A 23,843-nucleotide genomic window follows, 5' to 3' on the forward strand; every position below is an offset into this window, starting at 1 on the left:
ACAGGAAAGGTGATGGTGTACTGGAAAATGTGGGACCTGATATGATATACCAGGATACTGTCCTGGTTCTAGATGGAATAAAGTTAGCTTTCTCCTTAAAAGATACTCAGAATGATGGCTTTCAAATCTCCCACACATAAAGATAAAAATATAAAGCAAATATTAAAACATATAAAGATAAAAAGAGATATGAACACTTGGGCATAAATATCTAATTCTAGACAATAAAGAATGGGAGAAACAGCTGTAACTCAGCTATAACTGAATTAATGTAATATACTTTAAACAGCTTAATGAAAAGTTTAAATAAAACAGCACTGATTCAGCTGGGTTCTCCAGGAACAGAAGGTGGTACCTTTCTGCCTCAGTACTATGATCTCACAGAACTGTACTCTCAAGACAGACAAGACATGGTTTTCAGCCTTTCCCATTTTGAAAACACTTAAGCATGATTTGTCTTCCTTTCTTCCCTCTAAGCATCACAATCCCTACTTGCTTATTACAAGTCCACACTGTTCTGGTGTATCTTATAAGAATATTCAAAAAGCTGAACAGCAACTAAGACTACAGTCTAGAATATTTGAGAACTGAAAACTGGAACTATAATTTATGACTGAAGTGCAATATAATGTCCTACACTTAAATACAAAATAAGAATAGAAAAAAAAACCCTTCCTTAATCATAAAACACAACAGGCTGAAAGGGAGTATTTTGTATCTCATCGATACACATAAAAGTTATTAAAAAATATACTTAAATTGGTCTCCACTGAATTTCCTAATGTAACATATCTGTGAAAATTATGTATGTTTAGTAAATATTAGTAATACTTTATTTATCCTCTCTGGCTTTATTAACAAATGCACCTGATATTCACAATGTTTTATTGCTCTGTTAGTTTTGACTGAATATCACTAACCTCACAGTATGTGGATTTCTTAACTATTTATACATAAATCTTAGACTCACATTCCAAGAGTGCCTAGTTTAATATTTTGACATTCACTATTACTGCAAATCCCGATGAATTACTTGAGCTACACTTAAGCACACACCTATGTGAAAGCAAATGGGTCAAAACCTGAGAACTGGCTGTAGGTAAAAGGGTTAATTTTAGCCCTTGCAAACATTGCCTGATAACCTCTTAAGATTCTACCTTCTTTTCTTAAAACCATAGACTCATTTAGGCTGCAAAATATCTTTAAAAGATCTTTCAATATTTAAACAAAGCCTTTTTGAATAAAGGAACTTTAAAAAAAAGTTTAAAGTTGAAGTGTAAAAAGTATTTAGGGGGCAATATAAAAGCTTTGAATCTTACTTCAGTAATTTAACAAGTTCTACTGGATTTTGGATTGGTATCAAAACACAGGATCTGCAAGCTGGATATGAAGGATTTATGAAAGGTAATTTAAATGTTCAGATTAAGAAGCACAACAAGGAAAAAAAAAAGACTATAAACGCTGACAATACTCTGAGACTTAGGATTGAACAGATTTAAAAACAGTGCTGAGTAAAAAAGTCAACCCCAAACCTCTCACTGGTATCCTAATATATATATGTAGTTAAGCATTAGGAAAATTAATAAAATTTGAGCCTTCCAACTTATTGAATACCTTTCTTCTGTGCATAAATGGGATCTTCTTATGAATTCCAAAGAGGGGAAAAGAAAAAGATCAGTGATGTTCGTAGGATGAAAATAAAAAATAATACAGAACATTTGACAACATCAACGGAAATGTAATGTTTAAGTAAAGTCTGAAAAACAGAAAAGAAACAAATTAAGCAGAGAACATCCAAAAGGAAAGAAGATTGAAAATGAGAGGGGAAAAAGAAAAAAAAAAAGAAACCTTTTCAGCTTAAAGCCTTGTTAGTAGGTTTTGCAGGGAATCAACATGCAGGCAGGAGACCAGCAGCAGCGTCACCACCTGTTGAACACAGACTTTCTACTACATTATTGCTGCTGCTTTGATAAGGCTAATCACTTCTCAAAAACAGCCCCACCCGGGCAACATGGGGTGTGCCTGCACGATGATGCCTCTTTTGTTAAAAGGGTCAAACTGATTCCTCCAGTTATCTCACAGAACAGCTTACTGTCACAGCCATGTCTGCTGCTGCTACCAGCACTTATGACACCTGCCGCACACCTGCGTTTGTCCAAATGCTCCAGCAGCTCTCAGTCAGCAAATTCAAATGCCACCACTGTGCAAGGTACTGCATTTTAAAATCAGCTGTTTGAGGGCAAGACAAGTGCAGCACTTGGTGCTCGGGCACAACTGCACCATGGCACATGCTCTGGGGACACTGGGCATCTAGTGCATGCTGCTAGGTTGGTCCAGAGGCAGAGCACACCAATGTGCCGTAATGCGGCTCACAGGATAAGTGCTTTGGGCATGGAAATAATCACATCTGGCCAAATCATAGAGTGAATAAAAAATACAAAGATCACATTAAAATGGCACTCTGTCACCAACGCACAGAAATTAAGTATGCACTGCAGCCCAGCCTTGCTGGTTTGGAGGAAGAACAAATACAAACCACTGGGAAAACCCCTTCATTTCTCTCCCAGCTAAAAATCAACTCATTGGCAAGCCAAGACACTCTCATCAGGCAGTACCATTAAGATCTGTATCAAGATATTGGTAAGTAACAGACCTAAGGACAAGACCCTTGCTTTTGCTCTGTCAGTCTCTGTTGGTTGCTGCTGAGCTGGCTCCAGGCACAGTTTACTGTACTGAGGAGATGTGGCAAATGTCACATATTATTGCTCACAGCAGAACCAGGTTACGATTGGCAGGAGACATTTGACTTGGGAATTCTCTTTAGGTTGGAACTACAGCACTGTATTGGGAAGCTGTTTTCCAACAAAGGAATAAATGCTGTAGCTAATGGCTCTGACTGTGGCTTTTCTGTGAGAAGGCTGAGAGCTACAATGTTGAAGGCAATACAAAAAGAATTGCAGATAATTTAGGAGAGTCTTCATGCCAAATCATGATAAAGATGCATACAAAACATGCAGTGCGTTTGTGTCAAATTGTTTATTGCATTATTGTACCCTTTTAATTAGCAGTTTAGTTTATTCAATCAAATGCATGAGGCCAGAAATGTTGCTAATTAAAACAAAACAGAACTCTGTATGCTCGCTAGGTAGAGGTATTTGCAGCTCCTGTTGCTAAGTGATATGTTTGATGCACAAACATACAGCACATGAACTAACATTTGCCCAATAAATTTTTTTCTGGATCAGATTATATTGCAACCACCACAGCAAACAGGAAAGAGAAAGTACAGCAAGAGGAAACTATCAGAGATAAGGAAACTTGACCTATCATGTTCTCTCATTTTTAAAGTGAGTGAAACCAAAAGGCCAATACAGACCAGCAGGGACATATGGGATAAAGGGCATTACGATATTTAGGCTTTTTTCACGGTAAGCTTACACAGAAACTGCCTACAATAAATTGATCAGATCCCCATTATGTGTTTCCTTAGGGGGGAAAATACTGTGATGGCACAGGGGAATAAAAAAAGGAATACATGCTGTTGAGCATCCTGCTCATGGCTAGATGCAACATACATGACTCAGAACTAAAAATAATAAATAAAAAAGGCCTCACAAGAACATCATGCAGTGAAGTCAGGCAATACTGATGGGGCTTTGTTTTGAAGGAAGGAATGAGAAGGGAAGATAGAAGGCAAGAAGATGTAAAAGAAGGTAACGAATGATCAGTGCAAACCATAGTGATGGACCATTCTCACTACATGTGGGAACCCAGGTCAGGGCATGTTCAAACTGCAAGGAGAGAAAGGAAATCAGCAGTGAGCCCTGAAAACTATTGATGATCTAAAAATAGCAATGATTTTTAAGAATCATTCCATAAAACAAAATGCATCTGCTGTTGCAGATATCAGGCATTTCCTTCTATGGAAAATACTGCTAAAAAAAATATCAGCAGTTAAACAGGACTAGTATTTCAAGGAAGCTGGAAAGAAATTACTGAGGAAGAACAGTGGAAATATGGAGCCACTAGAAGACTGTCAGCAGACAGTCCTTACAGAAATAGTTTTGATTAAGCTGGTAATCATTCTGGTCTGTTTCACTGAGAACACAAAAGAAACACATCTTGTACGTCTCTTCCCCAAAAGGCAAGGCTTTCAGGAAAAAAAAGAAAAAAAAAGAAAAACGAGAGGGAACTCAACTTGAGAGAAAGAGAATTTTTGTTTGCTGTACAGGTAAGAAATCAGAACCCACTAAGAAATCATTACAGATATCAGCTTCTATTTAAATTTAAATCAACCTCAGATTTACTTCTACATCTGAATCCTTCAGTCTCTTCCATGTGTACAATCCCCATGAGCCTAACATGTCCAATGGGCTGTAGCTAAAAGTGTGAGCCCACAGCAAGCTGCAGCACCAGTTCCACAGAGCCCATTTTACAGCTCTAAGGGGACTGATTACCTGGGAAAGCAGACATGAACATATGCCAGCTCTGGTTTTTAGCTACACATGCTAAAGACAACTACATTTCTATTATCTTTCTTACCATAATGTTTTACTCAGAGAAATCATTCATACAAAAAAAAACCTGAGAGCAGATTTAGGTAACTGTATTAGTGGTACAGTAGTAGGAATGGTTTAGTAATTCCTCAGCTGGAAACTTTTCTGCTGTTAGATATTGTTACACAGTACACACACATGCGAGCCCAGAGGATTCCAGCCTGTCTCCCTGCTTAGACACCTGCAATGCTGCAAACTCTAAGTGTGGAGCAGTGCCATGGCAAAACAACCAGGGAAGTGGGATGGGGGGGTCACTCTCCTCTCAGAACCCCTAACACCTCCCTATTTCTGATTCTGCTTTGGAAAACATGCCCTTGAACTGTAACTTAGGGATGGGAATGATGACACACCAAAGTTTTAGAAAAGGAGTACAGGCATTGACCAGTCTATGCCCAATGGAAGCTTATAGTACAACTTTAAAAGGAAGTATTAGGCCAAGGCTGAATTAATTTAGAAATCTTTCCCATAAAGGCTTTGCTTTGGCATTGCAATCAGTGGGATTTTAGCCTGTGCTTAAGAGCTTTCCTGAACCAAGGATTTTAAGCACATGGTTTGTTGCTACTGTATTTAACTTGACACAGTTTTTACTCATAGTATGCCTCCACACAATTTCACACGCTACTTTAATTACACAGTAGTGACTTATTTAAATTTCATGAGAAAGAAAAAAAGGGGCACAATATTCAAACTCATGTTTTCTTCTCTTCACTGATTACCAGTTTCAATAATTCAGTCTTTGTCCCAAGTCCTGCAAGATAATTGTTCATGTCCACACTCTGTGGCCGATGCAGAACAGGGAATTCCATCCGGTTTTTCAGAATAAAATCAAAATACTATCATATATACACCAGTCTTCTCCACCACAAAGGAAACATTTTGCAAAACCTGTGATCTAGGTTCCTGTTCCACAGATTAAAAATAAATGCTTTGAAAGAGAATCTTAATTATTAATTACAACTTCATTAAATATTTGTCTTACTTTAAAGTTATCCATTCTCCTAGTTGGTTCATTCATCCTGCCTAAAAACATCCTGAGAATATTCAGTAGTGTTAGATTTTTCCAGGTTCTCCTTTTTAAAAATTATTTCTTAGCATTTCTGTCCTTTTCATGGATTCTTTTTTGTTAGATAGATTATCTATGATTACTTTTCATAGATTTTTTTTAAAAACACTGAGAGCATTCAGAGTAGGAATGCCAGGGATACATGGGATTTTTTTCAGCTTTTCTCAATTGAGAGGGACATTTTAGACAGCTGATATTTATTCTTGCAGAGCCTAACAGAAAATTATGTCTAAGAAAATAAACTGACTTTTAAGAATCTACAAGTTTTAAGATACAAAGTACCATTTACAGTCAAACCAACAGCTACAGGGCAACTAACCGTCAAATAAACTTCAACCCAAAGGATAACCAAACTGACCATTTCTTTCTTGGCAGAAATGTCAGGTTAAAAACATTTCTATCTCTGTTTACATGCTTATTTTTAATGATTCTATTGCTCTTTAAAGCCTTTTAGACACTCAAGTGCATCAAAAGAAGTGACTAAAGAAACACCTCAAGTAAAAGTCTTCCAAAGTTGCAGTACCTGTATTTTGTATTTTGGGAAGGAACTCTGCAGGAAGCTTTTTTCATTGCAGGAAGAATATTTCTTTGACATAATTAAACTCACTATGAGAATACCCATCATCTTTTGCATGAAATGACCCCTTCATGACAGCACAACACAGATTTTGTGGAGGGAAATGCAGGTTTATTTAACCAGAACACTGGGATAAAGAAAATATTTAGAACAGGGCAGATCCATTAATTCTTTCTGAAGCATAATAGAAGCAAATCCCTTGGAGTCTAGCACAACAGTTGCTTTCAGTGGCATAGAACTCAACTGGGACTCAGAAAATTATTTCATGGTTAGTAAATGAACTTTTAAAGTAATTCCAAAGCCAACAATCTCAACCAAGGGTAGAGGTTCTTACCATCAAATCCATCTTCCTCTGTTCCCAGTTCATCATCTGAGCAGATGTTCAGCACGTTTACCAGCATCTCTGTCACTAAAATGGAAAAAAAGTGCAAAATGTTGATATTAAGCTTCCCTGGTCTGTCAGAGAGCCAACTCCAGCTGTAGTAGTGTGAACAAAAATTCAGCACAATAATGGCACCCACTTTTTAAACAACAGGACCTGTAGTATTAGAAGCTGAAAGTGTCCTGTGTTGCTAATAGAAAGTACAGGTATCCACAAATCTTTTTCAAAAGACAATGAACAAAACAAATAGACTTAAAAAAAATCTTCTAATGATCTCTCTTTTTGCAGCTGTCAATGATGTAGGTAACATTTGTTTTCTCTCCCTCAACACATTTTTTGCCTTTCACTCAACTTGGATAACAAAGTGACCCCTTTCCTCTTGCTCCTAATGGGAACATTCCAGTGGAAAAAGGTACAAGAGGGATCATAGAGTATTTCTTTATTTATCCAGGTTTTGGACACTACTTTCAGTTCATTAAAACATTAATCTTTGTAAGATGTCCTCGGTGTCTCTTGAATTCCAGTACAAATAGACCAGACAGCGTACATTCCTTAGAGGTGGAACTATTCTATATTCAACAGATACCTCATTATTGGAGAATTTAGACCATATTCAGCTTGCTTACTTTTCAACTTGAGCATGAAAAGGTCAGCCACAGGCTGTTCTTACCCTGGTCTCATTTCTTCCCAGAGAGACAACTGTGAGACACTAACCAGAGAGCACATAGAGTAAGAGCAGTGAAAAAAACAATCCCAGATAAAATCAAAACCAAGAAAATGCAACTTAGAGAAAAAAAAAAGTAAAAGTTATGAAGTAAAATGTGAAGCAATTAGCAGATTAAGAAAAACTTCACTATACCTACATGTAGTAAGCAATATTAAAAGTGTTACCAGGCTTGTCTAGCCTTGTACTAGCTACACAGGTTGAAACTTTAAATTTTTTAGTCAAGTAGTTATTAAAATCCTCTTCTGTAACTACTATGAAGGTTTGGAAAATTAAAAGGGTGGGACAAAGCTAGGTTTTTTTCCTACTTTAGTGAAGGATTTAATATTTTCCTCTGACAGTATTAGTGGAAAGACTTCCCACATTAACAACAACCACTGAAGCTAACAGCTTCCTACCTTGGTTGGCCTTTGAGGGGAAAAAAAATCTATATTAAAAAAAAGGAAATAAATAACAAGTTGTATAGAACACCAATTCTTACATCCTTAAATACTGCTTTGCATAGAAAGGAAAATACTGATTTCACTTCTTTGGTCTCTAAAATTTCCAAGAAATTGCTAAGTGTGACCACTGGAAGACATGAAGGAGAAAAAAATACCCCCAAGACGTAAGAAGAATGAGGAACAGCATGGTCTCAGAACCTCAACAATTCTGACCATGCATCCTGCAGCTCCACCTGAGCAAGCTGCTGATGGGAAAAGAAAATGAAAGCGTTTTATCTGCTTCACAAGAGTCTGCAACATGCATCAGTGAGGATTATGCAATGTCTCCATTAGTGCAAGCAGCTGCCTATTCTTTGTTAATCCCTGTTTCATTGTCTAGATGCTTTGTTCACAGAGACCTCAGGTGTCTCACCAGCAGCTTTCCTCAAACAAAAGAGTAGCTCAAAACAAAGCTGGTCATGACTGCAGGTACGAGACACAGCTGGTGTATTTCCAGTTGCCTATTAAGAGAGAACTGTTATTCCAAGCAGCTTTTAAGAGTTTAGTAGAGTTTTCTGGCAATAATTGCTGTTGCAGCAATACTCTATAATGGATGGATCAAAGCAAGCTTCATCTCGGGCACTGAATAAATGACTTGGGGTTTAGGCAGTTTGTATTTTGTATTAATTTAATATGCTAGACCAAAGTGTTTTCATGCCTTTTGTGTGCTTGCCATTCACAGCGTGAAGCTGCATTTAGGCAACATCAAGAGCATCAGGTTTCAATAAAATATCATTTGTGTTCTTTAGACTCTTCTTGCCAGCGATGAGGCAGCACATGTCCTGTACAGAGAAGGGGCTGAAGAGCAGGTTTTCCTTCCTACTGGCATCCCTCTACTCTCTCCAGAAACAGTTAGCCAGACTGGTTCTTAATATCACCAGCTCTGTGTTTGCTGATGAAAAAGCAACCCACTCATAAAGGTAATGTGAGTAAAGACATAACCCCATGTAGTGAAGTCTGTTGAGACATCCACTCAGCAGCGACATCCAAGGGAACGTTCAAAAGCTTATAACGGAAAAACAAATCAGAATTTTGTTTAGTGAGTGCACCTCTTGTCTGCAATGCCATAAAATCTATTTCTGCAGCAGAGAGATAATGGCATCATCACCTGGAAAGAGTGGAAATTATAAAAAAATATGAGATGTGTGATTAACCACTGGTAATTGCTTGCATCTCTGAACCCCATTTCTACAACTTTGTCTTCAAAAACAAGACACACGTCTTCAAATTATTCTTGCCCTTTAAAATAAATGAGGCCACATGCACAGTGACTAAGAAACCATTTTTCAGTTTTTATGAAGAGAACCAATTTATATACATACCCTTCTCACCAACAAATGGCAAGGACCAGGTAAACACATCCATGAAGTTTGGAAGCCAGTATGGGTGAGGGGAGCAGTTGAACTGCCTGATATTCATAACATTGTTCTCATATTTCAATACTGCAGCTGGAAATAAGAAAGAAAAGAAACAGAAGAGACATCAACCACATTTGTGACTGGCTACCAGACTAGGAATGCTGACAGCGTGTACAGCCCACAGAGCTGCTCACCAGCTTCCACCCACTTGATCCAGTGGTACCACCTGAATGCTAGTCATAGTAGGATAAAGCCTCACTGAAGTGGAAAGCCATTTTCAGTCTGAAAGCAGTGTCAACAGCTTTCCCTGCCACTAAGATGGGCTGGTAAGTGAATTAATATCTCTGAGTAGTCAAGAACGTGAGCTCTGGGATCCGCCACCAGTGAGGAATGAAGCAGAGTATTAAGAGCTCCCCACTTCACACAGTTATCTGAGCTCCTCACACAACCATGCTTTGGAGATAACAGAAAAAAGCATTTATGACTCAGAGTCTGAACACTGCTCTTCTGATGGACATTTTCAACATATTTTATTCACAGTATTGTACCTGAGATAACACTCGCTTCTCACATTATGCAAACTCTGGGCACGCAAGACTGTGCTCCCTATAATATAAATCAAAACTAATACAATTTGTCTTGCATCATTTAACATTCTCATCATTCTTATCAACACACAAACACACAGACTACGTCTGCTCACAAGCAGAAATATAGATAATTATGCCACACCCACTTTTTAAAGCACTGCACCAAGGTCAGTGTTAACTTTTATTAATGGACTTCAGGCTCATATCTGAAATGGCAATCCGAAAAGGTAATTTTGAGATTATCACCAAAGTGACTTAAAATCATGAAATTATTTAAACAATGCTGTTACAGGAGACTGAATGCAGGATATTGAATCAACACAAGCAACAAAAAAAGTCAACAAAAGGTGTATCATTCTATACTTTCCCCTTTCCTCCAGCCCTCCCACTTCCATCTCCCAAGGGAGGAATATAGTTCCAGGACTGGTTGTAATTTAATAGCCAGCAATAAAGTTGCACAACTGCAATGTGAGACAGCATTATAGGAAATGCAGTGTTGGCTGACAGGGCTGAACAATTCCTTCTGATTATTTCTCTCTTTTCACTGACTGTATGTCAATCAGAGAAAAAACCTTTTTTATGCACTAGGCTGTTGCTTCACAAATATTGAATAGGATGTTAAATGTCTTCCATTTTGTGGTCAATGACAGAGTCCAGAGCGACCTGGGAGTTTCTGAAACACACTCACTGACAGACACAGAAAAGCTTGCTAGCAATAATGTGAACTTTTGCCAGGCAGACACCCTCTATTTAAATAAACCACATTTGACTCTTGCACCATCCCAGTCTGACAACTGGCAGTCAATCTGCTGCTCAGTAGAAGAAAAAAATGGCTTAATACTGCTATTAGTAAAAATGAGGAAACTAGTGTCAATGCTCTGAATATTTCCAACAGATTTTGGCTAAAATCACATGCAGCAGATTGAAATTCATTCTTCTTCTATTACTGTGACACAACTGCATAATAAAAATAAATAGTTTGTGGCTTTACAGAAAAAATGAATCAAAACCACACAAAAATAACCACTTAATGGTCATAAAGATTCATTTAGGACTAAAACTTCAAATTCATCATCTTAGTGAGCTGAGGTAGTTCCCCTTCCCACTACTTCTTCAATTTATCTATTAAGTCTATTTCTAAATTCTGTAAAATTTGAATTAAAAAATAATTTTTACAGGGAACTTTTAAAACTGGCCTCTGAAAAAGTGTGAACCCTATGCAGAACAGTTGCAAAACAAAATTAAATAAAAATTGCTTTAGTTGGGTTGTTTCCTTTGCAAGGAAGATAATTTAAGATTACTATAATAAAAATATCCTCACAACACCTTATTAATTTATATACCTGAATATCTTACAAAAGAAAGTTTCGATAATAGTTCCGATAATTTTAAAAAAGTCTCCCCTGTAAATGACCTGTACCGCTCTTCAACAAATTATTCCAAAATTACTTTGTACAATAAAGCAGGGTAATAACAGAGAAGCCTTCTAAAATAATCCTCCTCTTAAAAGAATCAAATAAAATAGGGTAGTTACCAGTATCATAAATACTTTTTGGCATTTAAAATTAAAAAAATATAATTTACAAGCACAATGCACACAAGATATTTTTATTAGGAAAGTAATGAAGATGATATTTAACATCAAGCAAATCAGCTCTTACTATGAATGTAGAGTTCTGATTACTACTTAGTAGTCCGAAGAGGAAAACTTCCCCTGGACCAAGTAGAAAATGCTTCTCAGGTAACAGCAGGAGTTTCCCTGAGCTTATCTGCATCTGTGCTTTCTTTTGGTCATAGCTTTCTTCTTCCTCCTCTCTGTTGGGGAGAAAAGATTGAGGCTTTCACCTCTGCTTCATTCCTTAGTCCATGTTAGCTTGATGCCTAAGAAGCTACAGAGGAACCAGGAGCCTTGAAAGAGTACACAGCTTTTGAAGGTTACAAGAGTGGAGGTGACACAGTCACTGATGGAGGAGACCAAAGTGGAATGTGCTCCTTTGGTTATGAAACCAAAGAGGAAAAAGGAAAAAGAGAGGAAAACCTGACTCTATCCAACATTTGCTTATTATTCCAGGCTGCAACCTTGATACTTTTCTTTCCAAACACATACTCAGATGCTAGCAGTCCAAGCCACCAGCCATTATCATGTATGATCACCAACCAGAGCAAGAATCTTATTTTATTATTCTTAACAGACACACACATTTTAACCTAATTTTGATACTTGCCGTTGTAAATAAGTTTTAAAAGCTAATGTTTTGTAAAGTGAAGATGTGCAGATAGCCCAAATGACATTACACTTCTTTCCAGTGCTAGTAAACTGAGATAGTGGATGCTGAAATCACATCAGATTGAAATGAAACACTAATGCAGCAGGCAAAGGGCATTTGTACTGTTTAGCTTGAAGCATTTAACAGAGCTACCCTAAGGCTGGAAATATGGGTGTTGAAAACTGTGCAGGTTAAGAAACCTCCTCCTTTGACTAGAAATGGAGACAGCCCTTCTAATCTTTTCAGGGTTAGATATAGCAGCTAGTGCTGCACCTCCTTGGTCTCCCTCAGTTAGAGATGAGCCTGGAACAACCTGTCACATCTGAGTGGATGCCTCAGACCCTCTGGCATCTCAAATGGGGCTTTAAAGATTATATATTTGGAGGTAGGTTAAGGCCTGAAGCCATGTGAACAACATTAAACTGTGTGACAGACAGCTCAGAATTTCTTAAAGACATTACATATCCTGCTTCAAGATCTGCCAAATCATTTTTCAGTGTAAATGAATTGATAACATTTCCATCAGAAAAAAATAATCAGAGGAAAAAAAAATGAGCTTGGCAGAAATACTAGCCCAGAATATTTTTAGACGAACAACCTATAAATATTTTTAGCAAACAATTTAACAAATTTTCTTGTAATTTTCTTTCAGAAAACTTATCATGCATTTAGAAAATGAATCAGTGAAAAGTCCCTCAAATTCTTCACACCTAAGAAAGAATTTCAATTTCTGATTTAATGCCAAATTAACTTCAGCATTAACTGTGCAACTGGGAACAATGCCTTCTCAATAAGAGTTGCTAAGTAACCACAGCATTTTCTGCCCAAGTCTGGTCAGGGATAAGGGTTAGTAAAATGCTCAAAGAGTTTAAATATTATCAATGGACAAAAAATTATTTACTATACAAGGTAATGGTCTAAATAATCCAGTACAGAAGCAAAGATAACTGTAGGTGGAAATATCTTTCCCTATAAAATTTTAAACATTATTTTACATGTGCAACTGCATGTAGCAAAGAAACAGCAGAATAACATTCAAGATTTAATCAATGGACTGCAAAAATCACTTTTGGCAAACTTCTCTGCATCAGCAATGAGATGGCCTAGATACCCGAACAATTCTTCCTTAAAAGCTTTTTTTTCCGTGACAAGAACTCATCGCAGCAGCAGAGATAAGGCATTCAAGAAAACTGATAGGCAAACTGAGGTTACATGTCTCTTCTTCCCCTCAAAGTGCTAATATTTCTCAGAGATCATCGTTGTCTTCCAGGTATACTGCTCTTATTTTTTCTGGGTGAAAGTAATTTTTCCATTAGATCCATCTGGATCAGGTACACTTCTCCATGGTAGACTTCATGCTGATACTTTATACACACTTCGCTGACATATAACTTATGGTAACAGGCATACAGATTTACAGGTAGTTTTCATTTCTCTACTATTCCAAACTCTCCTGCATACTGACTTTCTTTTCCTGCTCTTTCTTTCGGAAACAATGCAGGTATGCTGCAGCACGCTGGAAGAAACTTCATGATGGGGATTTTTTCGATAACTTTGGATTCTCTGGTGGTTCTCTCTCCACTACAAAACCTAATCTTTTAAAAGTGCTCAAAAGATAATAGTCTGTCTTTAAACAGCAAGTTAAAATTGCTCACTCAGCCAAAAAGCACACACTTACTGAAGTGACAGCCAGACACAAAAATGCCAATATAACCAGTGTTTTACAAGTAACTTTTCTGCCTCTATAGAACGTCATTAGAATCTTTCACTTGTTTTTTTTATTTTTTTATTTTTTGGGGGGTGTGCATAAACAGCATTACAGCAAACCCTAATTAAGGCTTTAAGAAATACTGAATTCAGGAATGAAAGTTTAGACACAAAACAAGGCCAGATCATAGCACAAGGTAATTTTTGGCACCCTCTTATTTTGTTGCTGTTGAGAATTTCTCCTAGTTACGGGCACCCTGGAGCCCAGGGCCAAATCTGTACTTACACAACTTTCCCAGAGCTTCTTGATCAGCACAGATGATCTCTGAGGCCCTGAAGTTACTGGTATCTACCACAATCCAATTAACATTTATCTTCTTGCATAAGCTTTCTCTCCAGAAGCAGTAGTCTTAGAAGAATCACCAATACACTGGTATTTCTTGTAACAAGTACTAATAACAATATTTGAGTATCTTTATCTTTATGCCTTTTTCATAAATTAAAGCAGAAATGTTTGAGAAACTATGAAGATACTGAACAGTAGCTCAGAAGTTGCCAAAAAACATGTAAAAATTCCCTCCCTTAGCCAATGCTTTCCATTATAATGAATATGGAAGGAATTAATAACAGTAATGGAGATCGATAATAATGGAAAAAGGAGGACACAAGGCTCCCAATATCGAGGCAGTTTCTGAGTCTCTGAATCACCCCCTGAAAGCCTCTCTTTCTGTCTCCATTAATTACAGAGGGAAGCCCTGACAGGAGCCTCCTAATTGCAAAACCTCACTCTGGCACATGAAGCTGTGTGTGTATGAACAGGGGCTGTGACAGGAGCCACAGCCACATGGTGCACAAGTAACACACGCAGCCTGCACGAGGACACAGACAGCAACCAGAGGGATACAGAAAGCTCCCTTGGGTGCCAGAACCCAGCAGAACCAGAAGAGGTTCCCAAGGTGGGTCAGCCCTGTGAGACAGCCCATGCAGAGGCTCCATGGCAGCATTATTAAGAGTAGATTTGCTGAACACAGGCTTGTTTGGGTAGCTTATCTTCAGCCACTCCTGTAAAGCCCTTTTGCACTGAGATCCTTGCCTCCCTACTGCTCTTTGAGGACATATCCTAGATCTGATCCTACGGCTGCTCTCCAGTAGGGACTGAAGGAGCCCCTGGATAAAGTTGGCAAACAGGTCTACTCCTGAAGTACTTTGAAGAAGCTCAAGAAACTACATCTGCTTTAATGGGTGTGAGAACTATCAACCCAGGGTAGAAAATGAGCATTCTTAGCCTCTTGCAACTTTAAAAAAGATTTCTTTATCCTAAACAATACTGCATTTAAACATGACCCGTTCATGTCAGTGGGAGCTGGAGCCTCTCAGGAATTTATTCAGGTTGACTTCTCAGAGGAACACTGAGAATGCATACTAGACAGGAAGGTGCTTATAGTGGGAGAGTAACTCCTTTTCCAAGGACTGACAGTAACCAAACCTCCAGATGACCTGTAAAAATCAATCAGGTTCTGCACCAGTGCATGATGAGTCAGCTAGAGCAACTGCCCTGACAATTCCTCTGGATAGAAATATCTTCCTTTTTCTCCTGAAATCAGTCAGAAACTGTGCACTCAGTTAATTCATTTGCTGCAAACCAAGGAAGCCAACAAGTAGCCATGTTCTGGACTCATTCTATATGATAGTGGGTTTTTTCCTTGAAGAGGGAAGCAAGCATCCAGAGACTATCCAGATAAAGATGTATGAGCAATGCAGCATGATAAACTATGCATGATGTACTTTAAATGCCAAGAGCCAGTGCAATCAGTCACGTGAAATAATGTGTCAAAACTTCTAGTGAGAGAAAAGGAGGCAGATAAACTCAGTGGATATCATTACAAAGCTGCTAAAGGTCAGCCTCTGAATTTACAAGAAGTTATATATTAAGGAGTGGCACAGGGGCGCTGATGTGGCATCAGTGCTGATTTGCCTGAGCTCACTCTGAGCAGGTATCGCCGGCAGTGCACACCAGCCCCAGCTGTGGCCACAGATAAGCTCTCAGTAAATGGTGTACAGCTTTCCATCAAAATAGGCTTTCCACCACCTATAAGACCTGCCTGCCACAGTGGAGCATCCTGGAAGAAGGGAAATGACCCTCTCTTTGGAAATTGAGATAAGAGAGAGGTACTTCTCTTTACCACCCAAACTCTGTGGTTTCAAATTCAAGGCTTTGAACATTGTAAATCACTGCTTTCCTTTTAACATTTGCTTTCAAGACAAAGTTTCACATAATTCACCCATTGCCTTCATTGCACAGAACTGCTTTCACGCCTAAGAAACAAAAGGTGAACACCTTCTACCACCTTCCTTGTACAGACTTCTGATCCCTCAGCCTTTGACCCAAAGCAGCCAACCAGGACAGCAAACACACTTCTCCACCAATAGCAATGATCCTACCAAGAAAATGAACACATTCCTTACTTCATCTTGCACTTAGGTTGCTAGCAGAGCCCCTACATCATTAACTTTTACAAAAGTAGCTACTGATGGTTCTGCTGCTTGCATAGTTTCGCATAATAACCTATTAATTTTTCCATAAGTTAACAGGCATATTGATAAATCTGAGGTGTACAAACCCCATTATCTAGCAGTGAAGTGTTTCCTTCCCTTGCATACAGTTCATGGCACAAAAACGTTTACATTATAAATTTTATAAGGTAAAACGATGCCTGAAGAAAGCTTTCTTTTGCAAGTGTAAAAAGAAGTATTGCTTGCTTCCTCTACAAACAAGCATCCAGATTAAAAATATCCCTTCACAAGAGAAACTGATATCTTTGCAAGGGAGCAACTTTCAAGAATACAATTGAGAAAGAATTATTTTACTTTGTTCACAGAGAAACACGAATAATTTTATCATTATGGGGACTAGGAGAAAGTAAACAATACTGCTCATTTCAAGATACAGGAGGACAGGTTTATTAGAAAACTTTATTTTTAGAAACATGATTCTTTTTTCCAGTTCATTAGAAATTTCCAGGAATACAATAAACGAATAAATTCAGAGAAGCTGCAAAGACTTGTATTCAGTGGAGCCTTTATACAGTGACCAGTGACTCTTATTTCTTTTTTTTTTTTTTTGGCTATTTATATTTAATTTTCTACATTTCAGCCGTCAAGGATTAGCCACTCATGACCTGTCAAAGTTTAACTGGCTAAACAATTTCCATGTACAAACTCCAACAATTCTGTTGGAAAGAAGCATGGAACAGATAATTAATTATAAGGAACACTAGGCTCTAAACATCTCACCCAGAGCATTTCTTAATATACTTCTTCATTAATAGAGCTGTTTTGCTTCCCGTGTAACATTTACTTAATAACTTGCAGTCAAAATACAGAAATATCCTAAGGCATATTAAAATACACAATTACATTCAGAGGCATACATCTGCCTGTGACAAATTTAATTAGGTTTGTATTATATAATAAGTGAAATGGGCATGAACTAATAAAAGAGGAAGAAAATGGGCATGAACTAATAAAAGAGGAAGAAAATGGGCATGAACTGATAAATAAAGGAATGAAAAGACACCAACATATTTGAGTAAACAGAAATACAGTCTACTGTACATTAACAGGAATTAAATTCTTACCTTTGTTATTGTATACATCTAGATAGTTTGGTGCTGAAAAAATTGTGATTAGCGAAGGGAAGCCTGTTGTTTGGCTTTTCCTGTACATACGATACCTAAGAAGAAAGAGAAGATACTAATTACTACCCAGCGTTGATTATTTGCCACTGACCACATACAGTGCAAAAAATACCTTGTACATTAGTGCTCTGGCTGTTAACAAATGCCAAAAGACTGAAAAACACACACATGAGCTATTTAAAAGCCACAGGAAAGAAGTATTTCCTGCAGATTTTCTCATTATAACCATTTGACATGTCCAGGGATCTATGCTTGGAAGTTGTGTCTCTGCCTAAAATTCAGTGAGCCAGAGGTGGGTTTTGTTGTGAATTTGCTCAGTGCCTAGGACATTCCCCGACTTTCCCTCTGTGGGACTGTGGGTGAAGCAAGTGCCAGCACATGCCTTGGAAGGGTCCTGCCTTCAGAAGGGAAGTGGGTGTTCCCCATGAGCCTCCCACTGCCTGCCCTCTGCAGACATGGAAGCCATGGCAAGGCCAGAGGACGTGGAAAGTGTGAGAAGGGAAGAGGAAAGAAACGGGGCATCCGATACTTTCAGTGCTGTGTCTAATCTTATCCACTCTATCAGCCAGTTTATTAATGTCTGCATGTTTTCATTACCTAACCTTACTGCCTCATGAAAAATAAAAGATTTATTGGACCAAAAAGTAATCAAGCATTAAACCTGCAAGTAATTGGAAAGAAAGCAAAGAGTACTTAGACACAAGTACACCAAACACTTCTCTTTAGTCCTCAGCTACAAGAAACCTAAGAATTTAGCAAACATCCACAAAAGTTGCACTGAAATTGTTGTATAGCTTCAATGCAATCTCTTCCACAAAATTTTCTTTTTCACCCTTTACTGGAAAGCAATACAAGAAAAATGAAATTTCATTACCCTTGTGTATTTCATGCTCGGTATTTCTGGCACAGTAATAGCTTGCTTTTAATTGCATTACCATTTTGAAGTCATGACAATTCAAACATTCAGAATAGCTTTTTATACACATAGTGAATATTGACCTTATTCCTACAATGCCACTTATTTATCTTTTATTGCCGTTCAAGTTGTGTAAAGTTTCTACCTCCAAACAAACACAATAATATTAATTTATGCATGATATGCAAAGCTATTCAGATTCCAATCCTTTATTAATATCTCACAAGTAAGGTACATTTCAAATAAGAGGGATTTTTAAAATAATTTTTTAAAGCAGCACAAAAAATTCTATCTTTATAATGATAATAGTTTCATGGGGAACCATCAACCCCACCTGATCCTTGACCTGGACTGTTTTTGCATACAATGGCTTAAATTTCTTGAATTCATTAATGATACTTCTGTAGAAAAATTTATGTGCCTCTTGAGTTCCCCAATTTTTATTTTTTTATGAAGTATAAAACCAGTAGGACCAAAGTTTCAGGCAGCTGAGAAAGTCCTAAAAGATGGCAGTTCTGGCCTTTGTGAGCCTAATCACTTCTCTGGCATCATGGCAACCAGTAGGTTAAAATACTCCGGCACATTTGCAAACCTTTTTCTGTAATGAATTTGTTTTTCTTTCCATGTCTGTCATTAAAAAATTTTGGTTATTTTATATCAGTTAAAATCACTAAGACTAAGTAAGTGGCATATATAAAGATTCATTAAGTCTCATAATTAATAATAATGTAAAAGACATTGTAATGCCAGTGTGTATTTTTGTAGCATTAGTCAAAAGTGAGAGCTGTTGCAACTTATATTTTCCAGTTCATTCTCACTCATCTGCTCTTCCTTTTTGTGTTCTGCTGGGGAATGGTAGGCCATTATACATTATTATTATTATTGCCCCCTCTCCACACATACTTACCCAGCATCCTGGGCTTCATGAGCTCGGAGTATGGATAACAAGTTATTGTGCTGTAGGAATTCACATACAGCAGGGTAACTGTTAGAAAAAAAAAGTAATAGCATCTGTTATGGCATTATCAGAAGCAGCACACAGAGTTCTAGCTTTCAAAAAATGTATCACAAAACATACATCATTCATTAAATCAGTGCCTGCTCTGCAGGCAGATTTCAGTAGAGACAACATCACCAGCAGTGTCTTTTTTAATCTCACCCCATAAGTGCTTGGAAAGGAATGCTAGAAACTGCAATTCATTACCTAACAACAATCAGCCAATGGCTTGTCAGAAAAAAAGGTACTTTTATTAATCTAAGATTTAATGTAGTCCAGAAAAGCAAAATGTAATACAGCAGCTGCTTGTAACAGAAAACTTCACCCACCAACTACTGTATGCAGTGGCTGCTTGTGGACACCAGAAAATAAGGTGGTTAAGTGTAAAGAGAGGGAAAGAGACAGAAAGAAGGAAGGCAAATCAGTCTTCAAACCGGAGATGTTTATCTTCCCGAGCTTTATCTCCTTGATAAACAAATTATCTTTCCCCTTGGCAACTTAAAAGCCTGTGACTTTTGAAACCCCAATAATTTGCTCACGGAATGCAAATGTGCTAAACATACCGAGCAAGATAAAAAAACCCAAAACCTCAACTATACATTATACAAAAAACTGCTGTCCAAGGCACAATTTCATGGACCACCTTAAGAGCCCACTTACACTCAATTAACAGCCCTGTCCATTTCTAATTTCATGCATGAAAAATATGAAAACTTACATACCCCAGTCCCCCAATCTAATACATCATCTTTCTTTAGTTTATTCAAGAGAAATTATACTACTTGCTTCCAAACCTTCCTGAGTATTTTGAAGCCAAAATGTCATTTGCAGCTAGAAGCTACAAACCCAGTGGAATGCTATACTGCTGTTTCTGGATTTGAGCCACCTAGCATGTATTCTCAGATGCAGGTCTGGTATTTGGAATTGTCTAAAAAGATTGCCATTATAAAACAATTTCAATTCCCAAATTACGTGGGGTAACGTTTTGGCAACTGCAATAATCTCAAATGCTGACAGGCTGCCATTCAAACCACTGGCAAATGAGAAGTGATTTGCATACGTTTCTTTTCATAATTAATTGTGACTAAATACAGACTTATGGTACATATTGGTTAGAAATTTTTACATTAACTTCTGAAAACTGGGGTCTATCACGAAAATCTGATAGACAGTTTGATTATGTTCATTATCAGAGCAGCTGCTCAAAATGTCTAGGCTATTACATTTTTTTCATCCATAGTATTCTTTTCATCCAGTGTTAAGTACTGCTTTTAAAGAAGATATAATGAAGTGGTAAAAAACGCTCCTAAATAGATATGATAGGTTCTTCTTTCCATTTCAAGTACAAAAGTGGTGGGGTTTTTTATTGCTTAATTATTTTGTTCTTCATAAATTTGTGGAAAATAAGAGTTCTGCTAGCAGAATCTGGCTGATTCTACAGGGCCTACAGCTACAAAGGCAGAGGTGTTACACAGTGCTCCATGCAAATTTATAAAAAAAGAATCTGCCTGCCTTCTTCTCTTACAAGTGAATAGCATGGAACCTTCAACATGCCAGCTGCCCTATTACCCAGTCCACCACAACCCATGAGCAGTCTATCTGGATATTTTATTTTGAAAAAGGCATTTTTCTTGACCTGCTTGTTGAAGCAGAGGCTGGGGAGTAGCAAACTTTGCATCATTTGCAGCTATTACACATGCTATCCACCATTTTGTTAGTATCTGTTTGCTTTAGATTAAACAGTATTCCTTAACACAAAAATACAAGTCCTAAAAAGCAGATAAAAATAAGAAGTCCTACAAAGAGCCAACAAAACAGACATTATGGCAGAAGTCATCAGAAACAAACTTTTACAGAAATTACTTCTGCTTGGAAATATTTTTTCTAATATTTTTTATTAAAATGACTGACTTGCACTCAAATTCCCTACTAGTTTTTCAGAGCGCTACCATTCCAGAAACACTCTCCTCCTTGCCCTGCTTTGCAGAGCCCAGACTGTAACTCAGATGAGCCAGAAATAAAGCAGTTGGCCAAGAGGGAAAACAAACAAACAGAAATCCCCCACGCAACAGGCTTTTCCAGAGCGACCCAGCCTCCTGCCTTCATGTGTCATGCTGAATCACGGAGGAGCGGTGACTCACAGAGAAAACAAAACACCCCTCTGCTAAGCTAGAGAGATGTTATTCCCCATGGAGTACGTGACTGTGATATTCCCTACTTGGGCATCTTCTTTCATTAACATGCCTCATGCATAGTTTACTAGTTCTGAGGTCTCTTTTGCATGATATCTGATTACTTCTGGCAGTTTTAAAAGAGAAGCAATACTTTGCTAACATGAGCCATAATAGCAAATGTTTTCAAATTGTTTTTCCACCAATAACTGGAAAAAATGGATGGAATTAACATAATTTTTTTCATGCCCCTCATCATGACATTAAATAGAGGCATAAGCACTTCTTTCAAAAGAGAACATTCAAATTTAGTCCAAAAGCTTCTGTAACATTACATGCACATATAAAATAGGTTTCCTGCAAAATCCATTGGCCTCGCACTTGAGTCTCCAAAGGCAAATGCTTTGTTGTTGTGCTGTCCTCAGCAACTCTCAGAACATCTCTTTCCACCAGCTTTTACTTCCTCTTATCTGTGCTGTCTGCAGAGCTGCACTGGGAAGTGGAACAGGGAACTGCATTAGAACAAATAAACATGTATTTTTTTGCAGTGTCGTTCTTTCAAAACTGGATGCTTTCCCAGGCCTGATGGAGCAGACAAGCAATTCTACCAGTACATCTGGGCAGACAATGTGAGGGCAGCAAAAAGCTTCTGGTCTGGGAGAAAGAAGAGTGAAAAGTGGGCAAAAGAAGCTGTTTAAAACACTATTACTAAAAAAAAAAAAAAAAGAAAAAAAAATTTCATACAACTGTGCCTCCCACCCTGAGCTGAAACACACTACAGTCTTCAAAGGCTTTCAGCAGATATTTCTTTAATCTTTGCATGCTGACAAACTTAACTTGCATGTCAAGTGCATCACTGAAATCATGTGCTTCTAGGGCCAAAATTACTACTCTACCCCAGAGTATCTGTAGGTTGAATCATTTCACTGCTATCCAAGGCCAGAAAGTGTTTTTTGAACACCTCCAGGGAAAGTGACTCCACCACCTCCCTGGGCAGTCATTCCAATGCCTGACCACCCCTTCAGTGAAGAAGTTCTTCCTGATGTCCAACCTGTTTCTTACAAAATTGCCTGAGAGTTACTGTACCACTAGCTTATGAAAGAAGTGCAAAGGGTCATTGGCAAGATCAGTACCAATTGCTAAATGCAAATAAATATTTGCTAGAAAAATTCAAGGCAAGAACTAAATAATCTGGTAAACAGGAAAACTTCTTACTGGTTGGATCAGCCAAAAAACTGTGTGCCTATGGGTCTAATATCACTCTGGGACAAATTACTTCCCTCTTGTTTATAATGTACTCTGAACACAACATTATTTTGGGTATGGATGAAAGAAAAGCTTAACTCATGATTAAAAAATAATTTAAACCACCAGCTTACATTAATTATTTCTATTTTTTCACAAAATTGCATCAGACATGACCACGACTACAAAGGACATACAATTTTAAACTTCAGATACGGAAAATGAAATCTCATCCCTATCACTTTTTGTTCTCTTTAAGGTATACAAACTTTAATATATTTTAACTAATTCCTTATATTCTACAGTTAATGTTTCACTTTGGCATTGTGCTATTTTGACAATCCACAGTACAAAATGCTGCTAGCGGCTAAAGGTGTGCACTAAGTGTTGACTCTGAGCACTTCTGAAAAATCAGACTATTCTTTACATCTCTAAATGACAGGTTATGCCTATGGTTCCAAGATCTGACATTTTACAACTAGTCAAAGCAGTTTCAAGAACTCTTGTATAAAGGGATGTTTCTTGAAGAAATACTGTATCAGTTTGAAATTCAGTAGGCTGTATGAGAGTGATCATGTAAGAAATGCAGTGAGAAACTCGTCAGACTACTGTAAGCTACAGTAAGCTACTTTCTCATAGTAATGGCCCAACATTTCACAAATGGGTTTTGGCTGAATGCAGAGGATTTCGTGCAGTTCTGAGATGGAAGGTCCAGTTGACATGGTACATGCACAGTTAGAAAGCCACATTACTGTTATTTTCCTCACAACACTTTTGTATTAGGAAATAACTTTAAGTCAGAGCAAAGTAACTTGCAACTTCTCATTATAAAGAACATCTCTGATAAATAAAAGCTGTTTATTACAGATATTTCCTGCAATTGATTAGGAGACCTTAATCAGCTAGAAGTTCTTTTGCTGATTCGCAGGCATGACTGAAATCTTCCTGACCTTCATTCAAAATTCTCATTGCTATCTTTTAACTTCCCGTTGTGGAAATGACTGAAGAAACTTAAGAAATTTTATTCAGTGAAGAACAGAGTCTTTCTATTAAGAGGCATTCTTGAAGGAGGACTGAGTAATTCAGTCCTTTTTTTATGAGCCAAGCTGC

The 23,843-nt window shown here is 37.7% G+C and overlaps 1 protein-coding gene across 2 annotated transcripts in view; it reads right to left on the minus strand.

The window, feature by feature from the left end:
* The window catches only part of PPP3CA (protein phosphatase 3 catalytic subunit alpha), a 170,885-nt gene that overhangs the window by 12,665 nt on the left and 134,377 nt on the right, over nt 1-23,843 (minus strand). For both annotated transcript variants that reach the window (XM_053941016.1, XM_053941017.1), the window contains exons 7-10: nt 19,228-19,305; nt 17,345-17,439; nt 9,107-9,232; nt 6,531-6,605 (exon numbers count right to left, since the gene is read on the minus strand). In XM_053941016.1, coding sequence (XP_053796991.1) covers nt 6,531-6,605; nt 9,107-9,232; nt 17,345-17,439; nt 19,228-19,305 — 374 coding nt within the window. The remainder of the gene's footprint in view (nt 1-6,530; nt 6,606-9,106; nt 9,233-17,344; nt 17,440-19,227; nt 19,306-23,843) is intronic.

This window comes from Vidua chalybeata, chromosome 4 (genome assembly GCF_026979565.1).
Source record: "Vidua chalybeata isolate OUT-0048 chromosome 4, bVidCha1 merged haplotype, whole genome shotgun sequence".
Lineage (NCBI taxonomy): Eukaryota > Metazoa > Chordata > Aves > Passeriformes > Viduidae > Vidua > Vidua chalybeata.